The 21,340-nt window shown below is 37.6% G+C and overlaps 1 protein-coding gene and 1 long non-coding RNA gene across 28 annotated transcripts in view; one reads left to right on the top strand and one right to left on the bottom strand.

Annotated features, from left to right (window-relative positions):
- The window catches only part of LOC146395568 (uncharacterized), a 311,450-nt gene extending 294,743 nt beyond the window's left edge, over nt 1-16,707 (bottom strand). For 3 of the 4 annotated variants that reach the window (XR_014831389.1, XR_014831388.1, XR_014831386.1), the window contains exons 1-2: nt 16,629-16,707; nt 12,420-12,563 (exon numbers count right to left, since the gene is read on the bottom strand). This is a non-coding gene — a long non-coding RNA (uncharacterized LOC146395568). Of the gene's footprint in view, nt 1-5,066; nt 6,564-12,419; nt 12,564-16,628 lie in introns of those variants that run through there. The other variant, XR_014831387.1, reaches the window with a different exon arrangement.
- The window catches only part of PDE4D (phosphodiesterase 4D), a 1,507,422-nt gene that overhangs the window by 588,253 nt on the left and 897,829 nt on the right, over nt 1-21,340 (top strand). The window contains exon 1 of one of the 24 annotated variants that reach the window (XM_021076863.2): nt 16,127-16,712. The exons of the other annotated variants lie outside the window; for them this stretch is intronic. Within the exon in view, the coding sequence (XP_020932522.1) occupies nt 16,258-16,712 (455 nt within the window). The 5' untranslated portion in view covers nt 16,127-16,257. Of the gene's footprint in view, nt 1-16,126; nt 16,713-21,340 lie in introns of those variants that run through there. 24 annotated transcript variants of the gene reach the window in all.

Raw genomic sequence — 21,340 nt, 5'->3', positions numbered from 1 at the left:
TACTACAATTTTAGAAGTAGCAATGAAAAGGAAATGATGACTGTGAAAGATACAGTTAAAGAAGAATTGTTAAGACTGAGAGACATTTGGATTCAAAAAAATCAAAGGGAAGAAATAGTCTAAGATGATATTAATGTATTTAATTCAATATATTTGATAACTTTTATTTATATAACTGGATTTGCTAGTCAATTAACTCACCTAAAAGAGTCAGGCATATAAAGATAATGCCCAAATGTGAAGTACGAAGAAAATACAATATGAAATAATGAATATGGCAATATATGTAGATAAAAAAGAAATCCAGAAATAATTAATCCACTATTTTTGTTATATTAAAGTATATTCTAATAATTTTTCCCCACCATGGATTTAACTGACTCTAATCGAGGCTCCTTAATTCATCATTAATTTTTGAAAATGATTGTAGAATTCTCAATTATCCACATCTTCCCCATTTAGATAAAAGGCCAATTCTAGGGAATATAATGGAGCATCTTTGTAGTTACAGTTATCCTACATCCTGGAGTTGGATAAATAATTATAATTAAAAGTAATCATTTCTTGGAGTTCCCCTGGTGGCACAGAGGGTTTGGGATCTGGTGTTGTTGCTGCGATTGAACTTCTGCATGCTAAGGGTGTGAAAAAAAAATAAAAACAATTAATAATCATTTCCTGATCTCATAGCTACAGAGTACAGATAGGTGGTTGCCAGAGGTGGGTGGCAGGGGAGTGGGAAAGTGTGTAAATGTACAAACTTCAAGTTTTTAAATGATTAAGTCCTAGGGACGTATGTAATGCACACAATGATGTCTGTCATTAATAACACTGTATGTTTGAAAGTTGCTAAGAGAGTAGATCTTAAACATTCTCATCACAGGGAAAAATATTACCTATGTGATGATAGATATTAACTACACTTACTGTAGTGATCATTTCATAAGATACATGTATTAACTCATTATGTCATACTGCTGAAACTAACACAATGTTATATATCAATTATATCTCAATTTTAAAAAGTAATAATAGTTTCCATTTCCTAGAGAGTTATCTGCATATGAACCCTAGTTTTTTTTTTGTTTGTTTGTTTGTTTGTTTGTTTTGGACAATATACTTACTGGAATTAACTGTCCATAGTGGATAAAATACACAATAGTGGGACCTTATTCTCAGTCGTTCCTAGGATAAAGTCATACAAAAGTCTTGAGGAGCTTATTATTGTTAGGTTCTGGCTTATGCCATTAAGCCATCAGGAATGGCACTGATGAAAGGTATAGAAAAATTTTAAGTGGAAATTATAATAATTATCAGAAGTGTTTCATTCTCAGGTTGATGCAAATTTTGGGGTCATGGTGCTTTCACTAAAACAGTCATCAATACTTAACAAATTTTCCAAAAGTAATTCCATCTTTTCATTTTAAAAAACTTGTTTCTGGAGTTCCCGTCATGGCGCAGTGGTTGATGAATCCGACTAGGAACCATGAGGTTGCAGGTTCAATATCTGGCCTTGCTCGGTGGGTTAGGGATCTGGCATTGCCGCGAGCTGTGGTATAGGTCAGACACAGCTCAGATCCCACGTTGCTGTGGCTGTGGTGTAGGCCGGTGGCTACAGCTCCGATTGGACCCCTAGCCTGGAACCTCCATATGCCACAGGAAGTGGCCCTAGAAAAGGCAAAAAGAAAAAAAATAAAATAAAATAAATAAACTTGTTTCTTTATTTAATACCTTCCTTTGTACATGTAAATAATTTGGCCTTTCGGTTAATACCATCTGACTATTTCTATAGGTTACCTTTAGAGTTATTGTTAGCTACAACATGGTATTAGGAACTGGAAATGTTCCTTTCACATTGATATTGCCTGAAATTACTGAAATTTCAAAGTTCTGGGTTCCATCAACAGAAGAAAAAAAATAAACTCAAGTACCTTGAAGAGTTAAAACATTGTGTATTAATCAGTTTCAGTTATGGGTAAATCATTATATTCCTTCATGCTTTAAAAGAATAGAGACTATAATGGCCCTCAAAGCCCTGAATATTGACTGTCCTGCCTTGTATGGGAAAAGGATGCCAATTTCTGATCCATGGGGTTAAGGAAAATATTAATAAAATTAATCGCACCTGAAAAAAAAAAAAAGTTTGATTTGAAAGAAGGAAGGCTTTGCCCTGATGAAAGGGATGAGAAAGACAAGAGAGGACTTGGGGAATTTTTAGCTGAGGGGAAAAGGGAATAGCAAGGAAAGATGCAGACAAAAGGCGAGTAGTTAATTTTCATTTGTGCTAGGCAGCCAGGAGTTATAAGAGTGGCTCTTCCTTTAGTGAAAACTACCTGAGTCAGTACTACTGTCTTGAATTCACACCACCTCATGCCCTGGGTTCCCTGGGGGCCAACTTGGTGGCTACCAAAGTTGTCTTCTGGGATCTTGACACTCACTTTTGCCCAAACAACCACCACAGGGTTTACTTCCTCATAAAGAGAACACCATAAATGGTGGTTTCTTAGTGACATAATTTATCATCTAATATTTTCTTATTCATTAGTGGTCCACAAACTGTTTCTAAAAACACCCATAGAGTAAATATTTTAGACTCTGTGGGCTATATTGTCTCTGTCACAACTACTGAACTCTGCCATTGTAACAGGAAAGCAGCCATGAACGTGTAGTCAATGAATGAATGGGGCTGTGTGCCAGTAATACTTAATTTACAAAAACAGGTGGTACGCTTGATTTGTCCTATGGCCAGAGTTTGCCAACCCCTCTTTTACTGCAATATGTGGTATTTCTATTGTAGGTTAAAAGACTGGCTTAGAAAGCTAACTATTTTTCCTAGCATACTTTCCCTAAAGAAATGGTTCCAGATTAAAAATAGATAGGGACCTGACCCAGTACTAGATTTTATAAATTCCTTAAATAAAGAAATGTAAAAGGCTTTGGAGGTACATAAATAGTGTCTAGAAATTGGGTTGCAGTATTTTCTAGTTGTATAAAGTCTACACCTCTTTCTCATCTGTAAAGCAGGAATAACAATACCTACCTGACAAAAAGGGCATGGCCATCCATTGCCATCACATAAGAAAATGCCCATTATAGCAACATCTGATGTGTAGTAGACCCTTGGTAAGCCCTAGTTTTCTTTCTTTTTCTCCATATGCCAGAAAATACATATGGAGTAGAAACAAAAGTAGAAACCAAGCAGAGTCAAAGGCATCACTTTTAAGGTTCAACAGCTCTCTTTATCTCACTAAAATATTCACTGCTGGCTTAAAGTCATAGCCCTATTACTACTTGGACACAGCTCATAATTTTCAACAACTCTGTGCTTAATGTGATACTGTAAGGGTTCTTGGTTGTCTAGTTTCCTCATTCCCTAAATTATAAGTAACAAATGTACATATACATACACATATATAAATGTATATTTTTGCATACATACATTACGTATGTGCCAGAAACCATGCTAAACTTTGTATATATCTATTATCTCACTTAATCTTTATGTTACTTTACAAAGTAGTTCTCATATCATCCCCATCTTATAAATGTGATATCTATAGAATAACATAACCTACCTGCAGTCATACATGAGGAAAGTCTCAGAACTGGTTCAGAAACTCAGGACTTTCCGGCTATAGTGTCATTCACTTGATAATAATGGGCAACAGTATATTTTTTTAATGAAAATAGTATTTAAAAGCAATGAGACTATCGTTTCAACTGCTTTGACTGAATACCTTTGTCACCTATGGAATACTTGCCCAGCATCAAATAAGAGAGAGCTGGGTTGAAAACCCAGTGTGTCGTTTATTATTGGTCATTCCATCCCTATCTTTGAACCTGCACAGAGGCCTCTTGCAAATAAATCTAGATCTCCATTTGGCCTGCTCCACAAAGCATTCTAAATGATTCAATGTGTTCAAATGATGAGATTTCCATTATTTATGCATGAAGAAAATATGCTGTTTTTCCATGCACTGAGCCAGGGGGAAATTATTCAGCCTTAGTAATATTAGACTATGGATCTTCCATTTATTTGAAAATGGTCATGTCATGCTGAGGAAAATAATGGTTCAGATTCTTCTTTTCCTTCCTCCAAGTACTATGTCAAAACTCCATTGATCAAAATAAATAAAATCTTGTATCATTGTGTCAAGGCTGTAAGAAGATAGAGTAAGCCAGCAAAACACTAAAAATGAACATGCTGGAAGATCTGCTTTGAATTATGGATTCTATACATTTTTTCCCTCTCCCACCCTTCCTACTTTCTTCTATTCTACTCACCAAATTACATAGAAATTTTACCCTTCTATTGAAATAGCAACTTTTCCCAATGTTTAAAAAAAGGTATTATTTCATTCAAATTTTGGCATTTACAAAGAAAGGGAATAACTGGACTGCAAGTCTAGTTAGCTTGTGAGTGTGCCCCAGGCACCGATCTGAAATCTCTTGGAGGAAGCATATATTCCCTAAAGACAGATTAAGAAACTAGTCTTTCCTCAATGCCGGGACCCCCTTTGAAGTCTTGTTTACTTCACTTTTGTTTGTTTTTCGTTTGTTTTTTAGAGCCACACTGGTGGCACATGGAAGTTCCCAGGCTAGGGATCGGTTTGGAGTTAAAGCTGCTGGCCTGCACCATAGCCACAGCAATGTGGGATCCAAGCCACATCTGCAACCTACACCACAGGTCACAGCAACGCTGGATTACCAAGGACACGGATGGAACCCACAACTTTATGGATACTAGCCAGATTTGCGCCACAGTGGGAATTCCCTATTTCAGTTCTTAAGGACAAATTATAGTACTGCTGAAAAATAACTTGCTTGTTATCACTTAAGAAGAAGCCATTTGATGAGTTCCCGTCGTGGCTCAGTGGTTAATGAATCTGACTAGGAACCATGAGGTTGTGGGTTCAATCCCTGGCCTCACTCAGTGGTTAAGGATTAGGCGTGGCCATGAGCTGTGGTGTAGGTGCAGACGCTGCTCAGATCCCAAGTTGCTGTGGCTCTGGCGTAGGCCAGCAGCTACAGCTCCAATTTGACCCCTAGCCTGGGAACCTCCATATGACGTGGGTGCGGCACTAGAAAAGACAAAAAAAAAAAAAAAAAAGAAGAAGCCATTTGATATAATGAATTAAATGTATTTAACATGACATGAATGTTTAGTTCATGTCAGCCATACTTACAATAAGATTTGAGTTTGATGGTCTTGAATAATTTTCTAACAATGTTCAGAGTCTCCTCCCCTTGGAGATTAATGAATTTAAACTTGAACAATCAGCCCTAGAAGTTCCTGTGAAGTGACAGGTTTCTAGTCTGGGCACCTAAAAGTTGAGTTTCTTTTGATGTTCCTCTCAGTGTGTCTCCACATTTAATTGCTGTCTGATTCAGCAAGATGAAAATAGGAAGATAAAAGAGGAAGAAAGCAACAAAAAGAAAATATCTGAGGTCTTTCATGTCTATTATATGTATGTAACATAGTATTTTGCACAAGATCTGGAGTAGACCCGGACTTAAATTTATAATCTCATTTAATAATAATCATAGTTATAACAACAGCAGCAAATTCTTAACTGCATACATAGAAATGACAAGCCTTGAGTTAAATGCTTTCCATGAATTACTTTAATTCTCACAAATTCTATTGTGTATTTTGACACTATCCTATTTTAGAGATGAGGAAACTAAGGCTCAGTAAAATTATAAAACTTGCCTCCAAACCACAGCTTTCAAGGATTGAAATTAGTTCTGTCTGAGCCTTATACCCATCCTCTTAACTAGAACATTCCATTCCATTCACAAGGAAACTGGAAACATCCAAGTACACAAAATGTGCTCATTGAGGAACAGGGATTAAAGTGCCGAGGCAGTGAGAACACCACACTAGAGGGAGAGCCCTGTGTGCCCTTTGACAAGTTATCACCTTCTCTGTGCATCAGATTTGTTATATGCACAATGGGCATAGTAATAAATTCTTGAAAAGCAGTTGGATGCATGTCTGCCTCATAGTAAACTCTAAAAATATTAGCTATCTTTGTAATTTAAGCATTTTCCCCTCTGTTGTATGATACTGAGACTTTGCCCTTTATACTCCAATAAAATTAAAAATAAAATAAAAGATGAAAAAACCAAGATGATTATAGATGAATGCACAATTTTTTATACATCAGAAGAGTTTGGAGAACCTGAGGTAATATTGAGAAGATAAATTTTTTCTCTGTCACTATCTGTATTCTATTTTAAACTATTTTAATTCTCCTCTCTTTTCTTCTAACTCCACTTTTTGATCCTTAGGCAACTATCCTGAGTCCTGTTAGTTGCTATTAGCTCTGCTATAATGTTTGCTGGTAGCTAAAATGTTAGATGATAAGGTATGTATATTTTAATGGCAGATATTTGAGAAATTAAAATGCTTTCTGACTCTAGGAAAGAAACTTTCTGCTGATTAAGAGGATGTAAGAGAGTTGAATTCACCGGTAGCTCAGTGGGTTTAGGATCCAGCATTGTCACTGCTGTGGCTTGGATTACTGCTGTGATCTGGGTTCAATCCCAGAACTTCTGCAAGCCTTGGGTGAAGCAAAAAAAAAAAAGAAGGAGAGAAGGAGAGAGAGAGAATGTAGGGGGTAAATATTTAGAGATAAAGGAAGAAAAAAATCACAGCCAAAGAATGGAGCACATTTACCTTGCATTTGAAGGCTATGAATATCTTTTCACAAAAATTTTAATTCTATTTCAGCATTAATTCAAAAACTAAATTTTGAAAGGAAGATGAATTCTATTTTAATGAAATCTGCAATTATTTTTAGCTCAGAATTCTATTTATATTTCTCACAATTTTATGCTACCAGTTTTTAAAGTTTGTCCAGTGATTTAATTTGGGGAGTTTACACATGGCCTGCAGCCTTCTCTTCTAAAGATGGAATATTCAGTACCACACCACTCACTGCTTGTTTTACCCCCCTCAGTTTATCTCTTTTGTCGAGGATGATGTGGGTTCCTTACCCTGTGGATAATGGTGGGTTTTTATAATGCAGTATTCAATATTCAATATACAAAATAATCTCTGTAACATATATGGATTAAAGAGCATATCACTTTTGAACTACAGTATTGTCAATGTTGCATCTTTCTTCTCCCATTGAGCATTTGCTCACCAGGTAATAACCATGCTAAGTTTTGTGCATTTCATAAGCTTTCTATTTTTAAATGCTTCTCAAAATATCACATATGTATGTATTCTTTTAAATCTTGCTTCTTAAGTATGAGCCCCAGATCTGTAGTTTTGGTATCACCTGGGAACTTATTAGAACTATGGAACTTCAGCCCTGCCCCAGATCTATTGACTCAGAATCTGCATTTAATAAATTAGTTGATTCATACGCACCTTAGTTTGAAGAACACTATTATTTTGTTTTCCTTGGAGTCTTTTTGCTTATTTTCTCATTTGTCTCTTGTGTTAGAATTTAAGAATAATAGAAGAGTGTTTGTTCATTAACTTAACAAGGCATTGCTAAGATTTATCCACGTTGCCTTCAGTAGTCATTTATGGCTGTGTGATGTAGTACTTGTGTGAATATTCCAAAATTTATTTTATCTTTTATTGCTAGAAATTGAGATTGTGTCTGGCTTTTTGTAATAAAGCGTAGTTCTGCCATGGACACTCGGGTACATGGCTTCAGGTGTGTGTGCTTGTGTGGGGTCGTGTGTGTGTTTAAAACAGTCTTTATACTAAGTACCCAGGAGTGGAACTGTGAATAGGAGTCTATATAAACAGTCATCTTTACCAGATTATGGTAAATTGTTTTCTCACCAACAATGTACAAGAATTCCCATTCAATTCCCATCCTTACCAACACATGGTATCCTCAGGCTTCTTACATTTTTGCCAACCTAGTGAACATTACTGCCATGTCACTATGGTTTGTGCTTGCACTTCCCTTGATTACTAGTAAGATGGATCTTTTTTTCTCAAGTTTAATATCCATTCAGTTTTTCTCTTCTGTGAAATGTCTTTTCATGTGTTTTGACTGTTTTTCTATTATTTTTCTTATTGATTTATAGGAATACTTATTTTAAAATAGTCTTTGGAGAATTACATGTATAGCAGCAATATTTTCTCTGAGTTTATGACTTGTTCTCTCATGTTCTTAATGGAAGTTCTAAATGTTAATGTAGTTTGGTTTATTAAGCGTTTCCTTCATGGTAAGCATTTTTTATAATTTTAAACAGAAATCCATCCTTGTACAAGTATCATAATATGATTCTGCAACACTTCTAAATATTTAAAATTCTAACATACACTAAAACATATGCCTTAAAAATATTATGATTGGAATTGAATTTTTTTATTATATTAGGTAGGAGTAAATATTCATTTTCTATCCTCTGAGTAATCAGTAATTCCAGCACCATTTATGGAATAATTGCTCTTTTCCGTATTGGTGGCAATGCCGTCTTTCTCAAATAAGTTTTTATGTATCATAAAGATCTATATCTGAAATCTTTATTCTGTTTCTTTGGACTTTTTTTTTTCCTGTGCTAGTACTTTACAGTCATTATCACTACATATTTATAATAAGCATTAATAGTTGTTTGGGAAAGTACCCTCACCTATTTCTTCCTCTTCGTTTTTCACATAAAATTTTAGAAGCATGTAGATTTCCTTGAAATATCCTGTTGGAATTTTGGTGAGACTATCATAGGTCATTTTGTGAAAAATTTTCTTCTTTGGTTCTTTCTATTCGTGAAAATTGTATATCTCTCTACTTATTCAGGTCTCTTAAAAAGTTTTTTAAAGTTTAAATTTTTCCCAATAATGGTCTTATAGATTTTTTATTATTTTTATTCCTAAGAACTGTGTTTGTTTGTGTGTGTGTGTGTGTATTCATCTGTTTCTGGTAAATAGAAGAACAATTGGTTCTTATAAATTAGTCACCCTTCTAAACTCTCTTAACATTCTAATAATTTGTCTAAGATTCCTTTACATTTTATATGTGAATAATGATATCAGAGAGTACTAAGTTTTTTTCTCTTTTCCTTTTCAACCCATATATCTTCAGTTTCTCTCTGTGTATGTTTTGTCTTATTAAGCTGTCTAGGATCTATAGCTCAATTTTTTAAGAAGTATTTAAAATGAGCATCTGTATCTTGTCCTTCATAAAAGATATTTCTAATATTTAAGCTAATATCTTTCCAACTCTCCATTTCTGTCTTAAGCCACCCATCCACTGATATTATTAAACACCTCATCCATTAATGTTTTAATTTTCAAAAGGCCTATGTTTAGTTTCTCCCTCCGTCATCCAGACAAGGTCAGAGGTTTTCAACTCAAGTTATCCAGGGCTCAAGTCTAGGCTTTGATACTTGAGCAGATCTCTGAACACAGGCAAACAGTTGCCTTCTTGATCTTCAGCTTCCTCATTGTAAAATGAAGTCAGTCTTAAGAAACCCTCTATTTTAAGGAACCCACTCATTATAGTATTCAACTCAAATTAATAGAAACTTTGTAAAATGAAATATATTATTTACATTTTCTTGAACAACTGGAAAATGCATACATTTTGCCATACATATGTCTACCATGTTACTTTGCAACATCTCAAAATGTAAAATTAAATCTTCTTAACAATAAAAATTTTTAACTTTTTTTGGTCTTTGCTAGTTAGGCTTAATTGCATGGTAATAGTCTACTTCTTGTGATCTCTTTTCCATCTTGAGCTTGAGAGTGACATTTCAAGGCATGATGATTCATTTTTTAAATTTAATTATCAAACACTAGAAGTTTATCATCCTTTCTTAAAAGTCAGCTAGAAGCTTTTGACAGACGGACATTTAGCACCTGAGTAATCATTCTTCAGTTCTCACGAATCAGTCACTTTGAAAGTGCTATGACATTTTCTGAGGAATTTGGTAATATCTACTTATTTTAACTGTGTTGCTGCTGTATGATTGGTCATGATTTTGTAGTTGGTTTAATGATAAATGATGTACAGCTTCAAGTACTTATGAATATCTTAAGACATGATTTTGTAGTTGGTTTAATGATAAATGATGTACAGCTTCAAGTACTTAAGAATATCTTACATGTCTTTCTCCCTGAAAGAAGTACTTTCTTAGAGTAAAAGTTTGTTTCCCAGACATATTTTCATATTTTTCTACATACAGGGTAACATCTTTTCAAGAAGGCATAGTCTTTCAAAGACTTTCCTTTTAAATGATTATTAGATGTCTAAATCTAATTTAATTAAGCCTAAAATTCAACTATGTGTTGCTCTATGAATACAAGTAACACATCCACAGTTCTTGCCATAACCAACATGGCTTTCCTTGATCTGTCCTCATTTCCACATAGCCTCCGGCTCATTCCACCCCAGGCCACTGGTTGGCTCAGTCTTCCTCAAATATAACACACTTGCTGCCATGTCAATGTCTTTGCACTTTCTTTGTCCATACTTTGAAACACTGTCACACTCTCTTCCTTCCTTCAGGATTTTAATTAAATTCTCAACTAGGAGAGAATCTTCCTTGACCAACTTTTACAAAATATCATTCCCAAACATCATACTCTAAATTCTTAATTTCTTTCAGTTTTTTTTTATAGCACTTAGCCATGGCTGACATGTTTATATATTTGCCAAGGTGTTTATTCTGTCTTTTCCAATTAGAACAGGAAAGTCAGAAATTTCCTGTTTTATTCAGTCCTTTTTCTCTAGAACTTAGCATTTGGCACATATTAAATGTTCAATAAATATTGGTTGAATGAGGTAATTTAATTAATGTTGAGACCATCAGGTGCACAGGTGTTTTCTATGTAGAGTTAAGGTCACACGAGCTTTATTTAATATCTGCGGGAGACTGGCATAGTCCTTTTAGTCTCTGTTGAAAGACTCATTATGATTTTCAAAATGTTAAAATGTGAGGAAAGAAGTGCATTGTTAAAAAGATTAAATGAAATAATGCATGAGATGTGTCTGGCAGAATGCCAAAAGTTAAATGTTCAATAAATGCAATAAACTTACTTCCATCTGAATTCATCCTTTCCCCTTTCTCTCCTGTCACAATGGAAATATTGGCTTTTGTCTAGTTTAAGGCAAAGCCTTCCATCTATGTCTTAGAGTTTAATCCACCCTTGCCTTCTCAGAGGAAGCACACCATCTCTTACCCTCCTTCCTCTCATATCTTTGGTTTCCTCTCTCTTTGCATATTACCTCTCAACCTTTATACCTGATCCACCCGGAAGGGGCCCCTTCTGATAAGTGACACAAAGTCACCACATTGCCTTGAGGGGGCACTTCATAAGAGGTGATTCATCATCAGGTTTGCATACTTGTCTACCTGTCCTCACACATTTACAGAATTACTTGTCATTTTCTGAATGTTTAAGGTCCCATAATTTTCTCATCTCTAACTTTTTGCCTGTGTTAGTTTCTGCCCATAATGCCTTTACCCTTTGACACTAACCCCTTCACACACACACACAAATATGTTCATTCAAAATGAGATTAGCTAATTCCAGTTTATACTTGAGGCCTTGGTCTCAGTTTAGATACCACTGTCTCATTGTGAAGATTCACTGAGCCCTAAGAATTGAATGTCCCTCCTGTGTTTCCACAGTAGACACTATATATCCCCATCAACACTTCTCTCCCCCAATCCACCTTTGGCTTATAGCTGCTTATTTATTTATTTCCCCTACAAAATGCTAAATTCCTTGAGGACAAGTTTTTTTTTTTTCATGTTTATCAATGAAATACCAAGGTTTACCTGGGAATTTGAAGATAGTATAAAAGCTATTTTTTTCAACTTTAGTTGCCAAGTGGAATGGTGTCATTAGAAAGTTACAAAATTGGTTTCTGGTAGTACTGAAACCTGTGGGCCAACCAACAAGGTGCTGCTGAATTTGCATCAATATGCTAGTCAAAGACGAATATGCTCAAGAGCAGCATTTCTTACTTTAACATTTATTGCATATTGATGTTTGTTTTATATCAGAGGAAAAAATTACTGGAAATTACTGGAAATGATTTAAAATATTGGAAACAACAGGATAGAGACTTTAGTACTAGTATTTAGAGTGGTAATATTGATAATACACACTAATATGTGTATAGATTTTTATAATTTTCAGAGCCTTTTATGGCTTAAAGGAAATACTTAAAAAAAAAAAACTAGGTAAAATCTAAGACTGAATGACTGAATGCATCCTTTGGATATTTCTAACTAGGCGGCAGATTGGCCTTGTGTAAGACAATATTGATGATGAAAGTTTCCTACTGTATGCTGATGCTTGGCATTGAATTAATGCACCCTATCAAAAAACACACGTGTTCGAGTATACATAGGATATATGCAAAAAAAAAGTTTCATGGAAATCCTCCTCCCATCATCAAGTTAGAAATGAACTCTTAGTTATTGTAACTTACCATTTAATTCTCTGTTCTGGATGGAAATGAGGCCTGCTCTCTCCTAGCTTTTAATTGACAACATTTCTGCCAGAAGTCTCCATCATTGACAGCAATGTTCTCCCTTGTTAATTGCCCAGCAGCATATTGAGTGATTGACTGGCTCTGTAGGGCAGATTGAAAGGTGTTGGCAGAAAAGGGTGGTGGTAGTGGGGTATAATACTCTGTTTCTCATGATAATGGCACCAACTAACTGCTTATTTGGTTTGCTCAGGAAAAAATACACTGATAATTTACCTTGGATTTTTACTTTTCATACAGATATGCTGATGGCAAGTAGGGAACACTTTCTAAGATGCCCTGTATAAACCTAATAATGGTAAACACCCTCTCGGCCCATGCATGCCCATAAAACTCCAACATCTATGATCAATCAATGTGAAAAATGGATAATTTATTTTAAATAAATCTTGGAAAACCAATGAGTCAATTGAACATTTCCATGTTTCAGTTGTTTGAAATATGAGTAAGCAACCTCTAGATTAATGAAAAGAGTTTTTAAGTGGAAGACTGGTGATGCTCATTTTTAACCGTGTAAGATTTTCTTTTAGTATAGAGACAACTAGATTAATAACGTGTATATTTTTATGAGATCTGGGCTCTTAGATTGGCGTTGCCAGAAAATGAGTCCAGGGCAAGTCAACTAAGATCACCTGAAATGTTTTTGCCATGATATAATAAGGGAGAAGATCTGGATCAGTAGTTATTAATATATCAAAATCACCTAAGAAGTTTTTTTTTAGCTCTTGTCTGAGTCCTCCCTCCAGAAATACTAATTTCATTTGTTGGGGCAGGGCAATGATTTCCAAACTTTAGTCTGAACCAGAATCACCTGGCAAGCTTGGTAAACATGCAAAGCCCCAAGCCCTATCCTGCTTCAAGGAACCTGGACCTTTGTATGCTTGATTTTCTCACCAGGTGACTCTGTTAACATCCCAGTTTAAAATCACTGGTGTAGCATTCAGCATCAGACATTTTTAAAGCCCTCTAGCTGATACTACCTAGGTGCAGCCAACGTTGGGATCCATTGATTAAAATACTATTTAGGATTCTCCCAAGTCTGGCAGGAATAATCATAATTTCTAGCTTTTATTAAACATTTATTGTGTATAAGGTCTTGTGCTAAGTATTGTCTCACTAAATAATCACCAGACTCTGGCAAGTAAGTAATAAGAGTATTACCTCACATTTAAGAGATATGAAGGTGCGTAATTTAGCTAAGGTCACATGGATAGGAAATGTTAGATTGGAATCCAAGATGTTTTACCTCAAATGTCACACAAGAAACTACTACTTTCAATAATCTTTTGGAATTATAAGGGAAAGTGAAAACTCTCAAAGCTGGGAACATTCTAGAAAGTAGTACTTAAATGATTTTTTATACTTAAAAAAGTTCCTGAATTGTAATCATATAATTTAAAATTTTTTTAAATAAATGGAGATTATAGGACAAGGAAAGTGTTCATAAATCAAAAGGAAGTCAAAAACTGATGATGAGAAGCAGGTTAGTTTTGAATTATTCTACTCAGGAAAGAAGATCATAAACTACTTGTACTAAGAGTATTTGAGAAAGGAAAATAAGAATTACAAATAGAGATATTTGCCACTGTTACATTAAGGGGAAATGTGGCAAGCATTTCAGAGGAAAGAAGAAATTTGTATACTTCTTTGAAATGGTTCCAAATATTAATAATGCAATGAATTAAACTAAAAAAAAACAGTTTATACTCCATAACACTTCATTTTCCCTTCTTTTGTGCTTGGAAAGATACCAGCTCAATGCCTTTGTAGGCATGGAAAATACTTTGCCCACTGCCATTAGTTACACTTGTGTCTGTAAAGGGTAGAGAGAGTGTCTTAGTCAAGTGTATTTTCACTGGTACACAGAGAGAAGTTCTCCTGGGAGACTGCCCTGTTCCTCTCAAGACATAGCCTTTCTTTGGTCCTGTACATGGACCACATACGGCATAGTGCCAATACAGAAATGTTGGAGGAAGGCACATTTCCTACCATAAAAAAGAAAGGGAAGAAAAATACATAAAAAGATGCCAAGGATTTTTTTGCACAATGTTAAATTTAATAGATCCTGCATAGAGAAGGGGACACTTGCACATTTTATAGACAATTTTTAGTAATGAACAAAGTGAGCATTTATTTTCATTGATGTTATTTCCAGAATGGCATCTACACTGATCATTCACTGTATGGAGAACCCTGGATTTCCCACACTCTAGAGAGTTTGAGAGATGGTCCCTGATTCTGGTAGTTTAGTATTCATTATATGACATGCATAAGATGTACATATTCAATTATGTGAAGATTGAGTGTATGCAGAGAATGGAATAATTATGCTGCCAACAAGCTATTGTGAATCCTAAATTTATTTATATTTCAAATAATGGATGGTTCAGTAGTAACCCACAAAGACCAATACTAGAATTATTTTATCAGTGAGTAAAAGACATATGATCTTTAAGTAATGTGGTAATTTTAAAAAGGTACAGGAAAAATGTGTCTTTGTATTGCTCTGAAGTTCTCTTGGCTTCTCCAAAACATTTGACATTGTAGGAAAATACTAATTAAAAATAATTAAAGGAAGTCAGATGATATTTGAATTTGGATTTTAGTGTCAGATATGGTTCTAATTTCTGCGGAATAATAATTATAAAATATGTTTTAAATGCTTTGGTAATAGAGCTGTGTTCTGCTGGAAGTGATAGAAAGGCAAAGTTGCAGGCAGCCACTGGTGGTAGAAACCACTGAAGGTAATCAGAGGTTTGTAATAGAAAAGATACCCTAACCTTAACTATGATCGGCTAGCTCAGCCTTGGCAACCAGCTCCCTTTGATTTCCAAGTAGTTCCACTCCTGGAGATCTTAATCACAGAAGCAGCAGAAACTCAAGCTACTAGCTTGAGGAAGATATTCAAGAGGAAACATTGGGCATCCTCCCTGCTATGAGCTACACAATATTTAATCCTATGTCAGGGAAAGAGACTGAATTCATCCTAATACCGGATCTTCACCAGATCCAATTTTTCGGCGACGCGCACGCACACCATTCTGGGCAACTTTGCCAGGTCGTATCCCTCTTCCCTGGAAGCTCCAGCATGGGGCTTATCGTCAACAAGCTCTGAGAATCAGCTAGGAACCACCAAACTCCATTTCTCAAAGAGGACTGAGGCAAGTGGAGGTGAACAGGAAGCCTCAGGGGCAGTGGGGGGCCGTGGCGGCAGGGAGGCGGGGGCACGGGAAGAGGAAGGATCTGGAGGACAGGTCTGACTCCTGACTGGCTGGGGTGGTTTTGGAAAAAGTCACAGCTCCGGCTCACCAGTCAGGAGCTGTCCAACTTTTCAGCAGCTCCGGGATCAGGATTCGGGTGCCCGGGACTGAGGAGGCGGCTACTCGAGCCCGTGCTGCTGCTTCTGCAGCTCGAGCTGCTAACAATTCCTGCTCTGGCTGACGGCGCCCAAAGGAAGGAAGGGAAGAAGAGAGGAAGGAGGCGCCTTCCGTGGGCAAAGCTGTACACCGGCCGCCCTAGTCTTTGTGAATTGGGGAGCCCAAGAGCGTGTCTCTCCCACAACCACTGTGGAGGGAGCCCTGTAGCGTTCTGTGACCCCTCCCGCTGGCAGAGCCCCCTTTCGGTCGCCTCGAGCCTCTGGTGGCTTCAAGTAGGAAGCTAAGCCCAGCTCTGCTCGGCTCCAGAAGCGGCGGCGGCAGCGGCAGCGGCAGCACCGGGAGGCGCTCCGGCCAGCGTGGTGAACCCGGTTGGGCAGCGGGGCACAGAGCCGCGAGCCAGGATGGAGGCAGAGGGCAGCAGCGTGCCAACCCGGGCGGACAGCGGCGAGGGCAACGACGCCGGTGGGTCCGTGCTCAAAGCCCCCAAGCACCTCTGGAGGCATGAGCAGCACCACCAGTATCCCCTCCGGCAGCCCCAGTTCCGCCTCCTACATCCCCATCACCACCTGCCCCCGCCGCCGCCGCCCTCACCCCAGCCCCAGCCCCAGCCCCAGTGCCCCCTACAGCCGCCGCCGCCGCCCCCTCTGCCGCCGCCCCCGCCGCCCGGGGCCACCCGCGGCCGCTACGCCTCGAGCGGGGCCACCGGCCGTGTCCGGCACCGTGGGTACTCGGACACTGAGCGCTACCTGTACTGTCGTGCCATGGACCGCACCTCTTACGCTGTGGAGACCGGCCACCGACCCGGCCTGAAGAAATCCAGGATGTCCTGGCCCTCGTCGTTCCAGGGACTCAGGCGGTGAGTGGAGAGCGCCCCCTCCCCTATTCAGGCAAGGGGTCACCTCACCAGTTCTCAAAATCTTCTTGTTGGTCTCTTTATCACTGGCTTTTCTGGACCCAGGGCCAAATTCTATTCCTGGAATTACGAGAGGGCAAGCAGGGGCGTGTCTGTCCTTGCTTCACTGAAAGGTTACAATTCAGGTGTGTGTAAGAGACCCCAAAAGTAGGGCATAATCCCTCTCTCTCTCTCTCTCTCTCTCTCTCTCTCTCTCTCTGTGTGTGTGTGTGTGTGTGTGTGTGTGTGAGAGAGAGAGAGAGAGAGAGAGAGAGAGATTCCCAGTTGTACATACCACCCACCACCCCCTTCCCACCCCTTTCCATCCCAACCTGGCAAGTGAAACTAAGCAAATTTCGAATTTAATTTTCTCTGGGTGGAGGAGGGTGAAGGAAGAGGGTCGGGGGAGTGAGCCAGGAAAATACCCAGTAATCTGTCTACAACCCCCAGAGTTGGGGGGTTATTGAGGCAGATCTGAATGGCGCAGGGGATGGTGGAATGGATGAGGCTGCTAGGTGCCATGATTACAGCTAAAATCCAGAGAACAACTTGAGTTTCTCTTTGTCAAGTCAGGAAGTAAATTGAGCAGTAAAGGGGGAGAACAAACACGTGGGTGACTTGGAGAGTTTGGAGCAAAATGTTCAGCAATCCTTGAAGGCAAGGAGGGATGGAGGGAGGGATTGAGGACACTGTAGGAGTTACACTCTGTCGGTGTGTGGTTATGTGCGAGTGTGTGTATCCAGTTGTCCCTGCAAAATCCCAGAAAGAAAGCACCTCATTTTAGCAGAATGTAAGACATAAAGGTTTGATTATAGTGATTTTCCCCTTAATGTAAAGTGCTCTGGAAGATGGGGCAAAGAAGTGGCATTTTACCCAGAGTTTTAATAGACTAGACACAGACTGCTCCAACTCCAGGGAGATGTGTAGTGTAAAGAACCAATTACAGCTGCTCTGAGCAGTCAGCTCCAGATTCTCAACTCAGGCACATTGTTGGAAGTTGGGCCCCCCTGGGTCCCTTTCCCTTTCCCAGAAACAGCTCCTTTTCCCCCTGCCCCAGGCCCTCCAAGCCACAGATCCCCTCCCCCATACAGATGCAAGCACACAGGAGCATTTCAGGAGCTGCAGGTCCTTGGCAAGCCTAATGGCAAAGTAGAGCTGCCATCACTACCTTAGACTTGGGCAGACATTGATAGACTGCAAGTCCAAGCTGCATATCTGGAGGATGGGCAATTTTAAATTGTAAATCAGGGCTGGGTATGCAAACAGGAAAACCTGGAGCTGGGATTGTTTTTCCAACTTTAACTGACAGCAGGTTGGACTGATCAGAAAATCTTAATAGTATACAAATATGTTTTTTCTGAGTTTCCTTCTTCCCTCCCTCCCTCCTTTTCTCTCCTTTCCTCTACCCCTTTGCTTTGCTTTGCTTTCCTTTACTTTCCCTCTTCAATTAGCATGTCTCTCTCTATGTTGTGTACACTGTAGTCAGAGGGAATTCAGCCATGTTGAGTATCACAACCCTGATGTGCACACCTGCTTCTCACACCCTTTGCCTTCCTCATACCTTAAGTACTGGACATCATTCCTAGTGATGCCATTGTACCTGTTAGATTCGAAGAATGAAAATTTTAGTTAAAGCAGCTCAATTTAAACTTTGAAGATTGGCATGATTTACAGGCATTCATGAAGTTAATGTGCAAGTTTCATTTTTACAGTCCAGATTATTAGAACCCACATGCATTTTTACCCTTTGTTTGAAGAGGTGAGTGTCCTCCACTTGGGCTGAATAGATAGTATGCATGTGGGCCCCCAAAGGTGAAATAAAGGCAAGTGTGGCACTTTGTGTATTTGACCTATGAAAAGAAATTTTTGTGAGAATGAGCCCTTAGTAAATATTAAATAAAAACAAGAGTTCTATCACTCTGTGGATTGATTGACTTTGTAAAGTTTCTTAACTAACTTCATTTTTTAATGAAATAGAATATATCTGAGAGGGTAGAGGGGGAAAATTTCTAATTGGAATAGAGGTATCACACCATTGATTCAAATTTATTTTTTTTCTGTGCTCTCTACTCTGATTTGTTGTTCTATTTGAAATTTGTTACTTGAATAGTTCACAGAAAACTAAGACATATAGTAGTTACACATAGCTTCCACTGTGTCTCACATGATAAATCACTATCATTCTGTATAGAGGTCTTTACATCACTTGTGTATTTTCCAAACACTCATACATTGCATGTCAAGCTTTTCCTTCATAGAATTGCTTTTGCAAATAAATGTATTTTTCAAGGGGGTGTGGCTATTAATTTCATTCTTTAAAGAGAACAGTAGCAATGCTTTAAAATTATCAAAAAATTCACATTAACTTATTGAACCCATGAGCAACACTGAGATGAAATGGCATTATGTCCACTTTATAGATAAGAACACTGAGACCTGGAGGATGTAACTTATTTAGTAACACAGTGACTATGAGTGCCAGAGCTAAGACTGACACCCAGGTGTCCTGCTTCAACAAGGGAAATGGGTGCTGCTAACGTACATGTGTTTAGAACCTGGGTGTGTTGACAGAATCAAGAAATATATATAAAGCAGTACATGAAGTTTATATTGATTGATACACTGTACACAAAGTCCAAATGAACCAAAAATGAGATATGGTTTAAATCTACTTTTAAAAAAATGACAGAGCATAGGCTATGGGAGCAGTGAGATTTTAACCCTTATTTTTAATGTTTGCAATCCTGGCTGTGACACTAGTGTTAAGGATTAGAGAAGAGGCAAATCAGTGTGTTTATAGGCTTTATATAATATATATATAATAAATATAGAACAGTGAATTATCAAAGAATCAGAGGATTAAATATAATCAGAACATTTCAGGTTGTTTTCAATGATCTTCCGAAACAAAATAAAAGTATGAGGTATGCAAAGAGTGTGTGCATGTGTGTGTGCGCATGTGCGCACACATGTGCACCTGCCTGGTGTACCATCATTCAAGTGGAAGACTTAAATTGTCAAGTTAACGTCTCTGAAAAAGTCTCATGGATGGATGGATGAATGATTCCCTATGGATTATCAAGAAAAATATGTCTTTTAAAAGGCTATTTTTAGCATATATAGTAGCATTTCCAGATATTACTATCTTAAGTGAAAATTTAAAAATTAGTTACAGGGTGTGAAGCAATGGGAAATTGGTATACACTTGGCTTAATGAAGAAATTTGTATAAAAAGCGAAAGGATGTAATCCTCAGATATTTAATAATCTGTTATTTTGAGTCCATGGAAAATATAAGTATGTTAAATAAATGTTGTGTTATATATAACAAGGTAGATTCAATTTCTAATCTCAACATAGAGGAGTTTGAAATAATAGAATTACCAGAGGAACGAGTCTTTATGCTACCAAGAGTACCAAATAAAATGTTCTGAAAAATTAACACTCTTTAAAATCTATCTATCTATATATCGAATCAATCATTTTAACAAATGGTCCCTGAAAATGTAACAACTCTAAACTGATAAATGATTTCAATATTTATTTGATTTCTTTTTACACAACCAAATATTTTCCTTATCAGTAATAGGCCTTTCTAAATCTGTAGGAGTTGTATATTCTCAGTAACAAATTAATACTCTACATCATTATTCATCAGAAAAATGCAAATCAAAGTCACAATGAGATACCACCTCACACTTATTAGAATGACTGTTACCCAAAAGACAAGAAAATAACAAATGTTTGTGAGTACATAGGGAAAGGGGAACCCTTATGCACTGTTGATGGAACTGTAAATTGGTGCAGCCACTCTGGAAAACAACATGGAGATCCCTCAAAAAATTAAATATAGAACTACCATATAACCCAGCAATTCCACCCCTGAATATTTATATGAAGAAAAGGAAAACACAATTTGAAAATATATACACATCTCTATGTCTACTGCAGCATTATTTACAATAGCCAAGATATAGAAACAATCTTAAGTGTCCCCATCAATGCTTGAATGGATAAAGAAATCAGGGCATATATAGACAAAGAAATATGATTCAGCCATAAGAAAAGAATAAGATCTTACTATTCGACAATGTGGATGAACCTTGAGGGCATTGTAATAAGTCAGGCAGAATGACAAATACCAAATGATGTCACTTATATGGGACATCTAGGAAAACAAAAACAAAAACAAAAAATAAGCTCATAGAAGCAAAGAACAGATATGTGATTGCCAGAGATGGGGGGTTGGGAGTGTGTGAAAGAAATGGGTGAACTTTTTTTTCTTTTTATGCCCACCCCTGTGTTGTATGGAACTTCCCAGGCTAAAGGTTGATTGGAGCTGCTGGAGCCTATACCACAGCCACAGCAGCACCAGATCCAAGCCACATTTGCAGCCTACTCTGCAGCTTGCAGCAACGCCAAGTCCTTAATCCACTGAGCGAGGCCAGGGATTGAACCTGCATCCTCATGAATACTATGTTGGGTTCTTAACCCGCTGAGCCACAACAGGAACTCCCTGAGCTTTTTTTTAATAAATTGAGAAAAAAAAATGATTGGAAATTCAAATATCATAGGTGGTTCCTTGGTAATTAT

This window comes from Sus scrofa, chromosome 16 (assembly GCF_054392235.1).
Source record: "Sus scrofa isolate SSC_HxYL_T2T_F1_AM1 chromosome 16, Sscrofa_HxYL_maternal_Yorkshire_Landrace_v2.0, whole genome shotgun sequence".
NCBI lineage: Eukaryota > Metazoa > Chordata > Mammalia > Artiodactyla > Suidae > Sus > Sus scrofa.
Note: the sequence above shows the minus strand (reverse complement) of the source record. Positions and strands in the feature narration are given on the sequence as shown.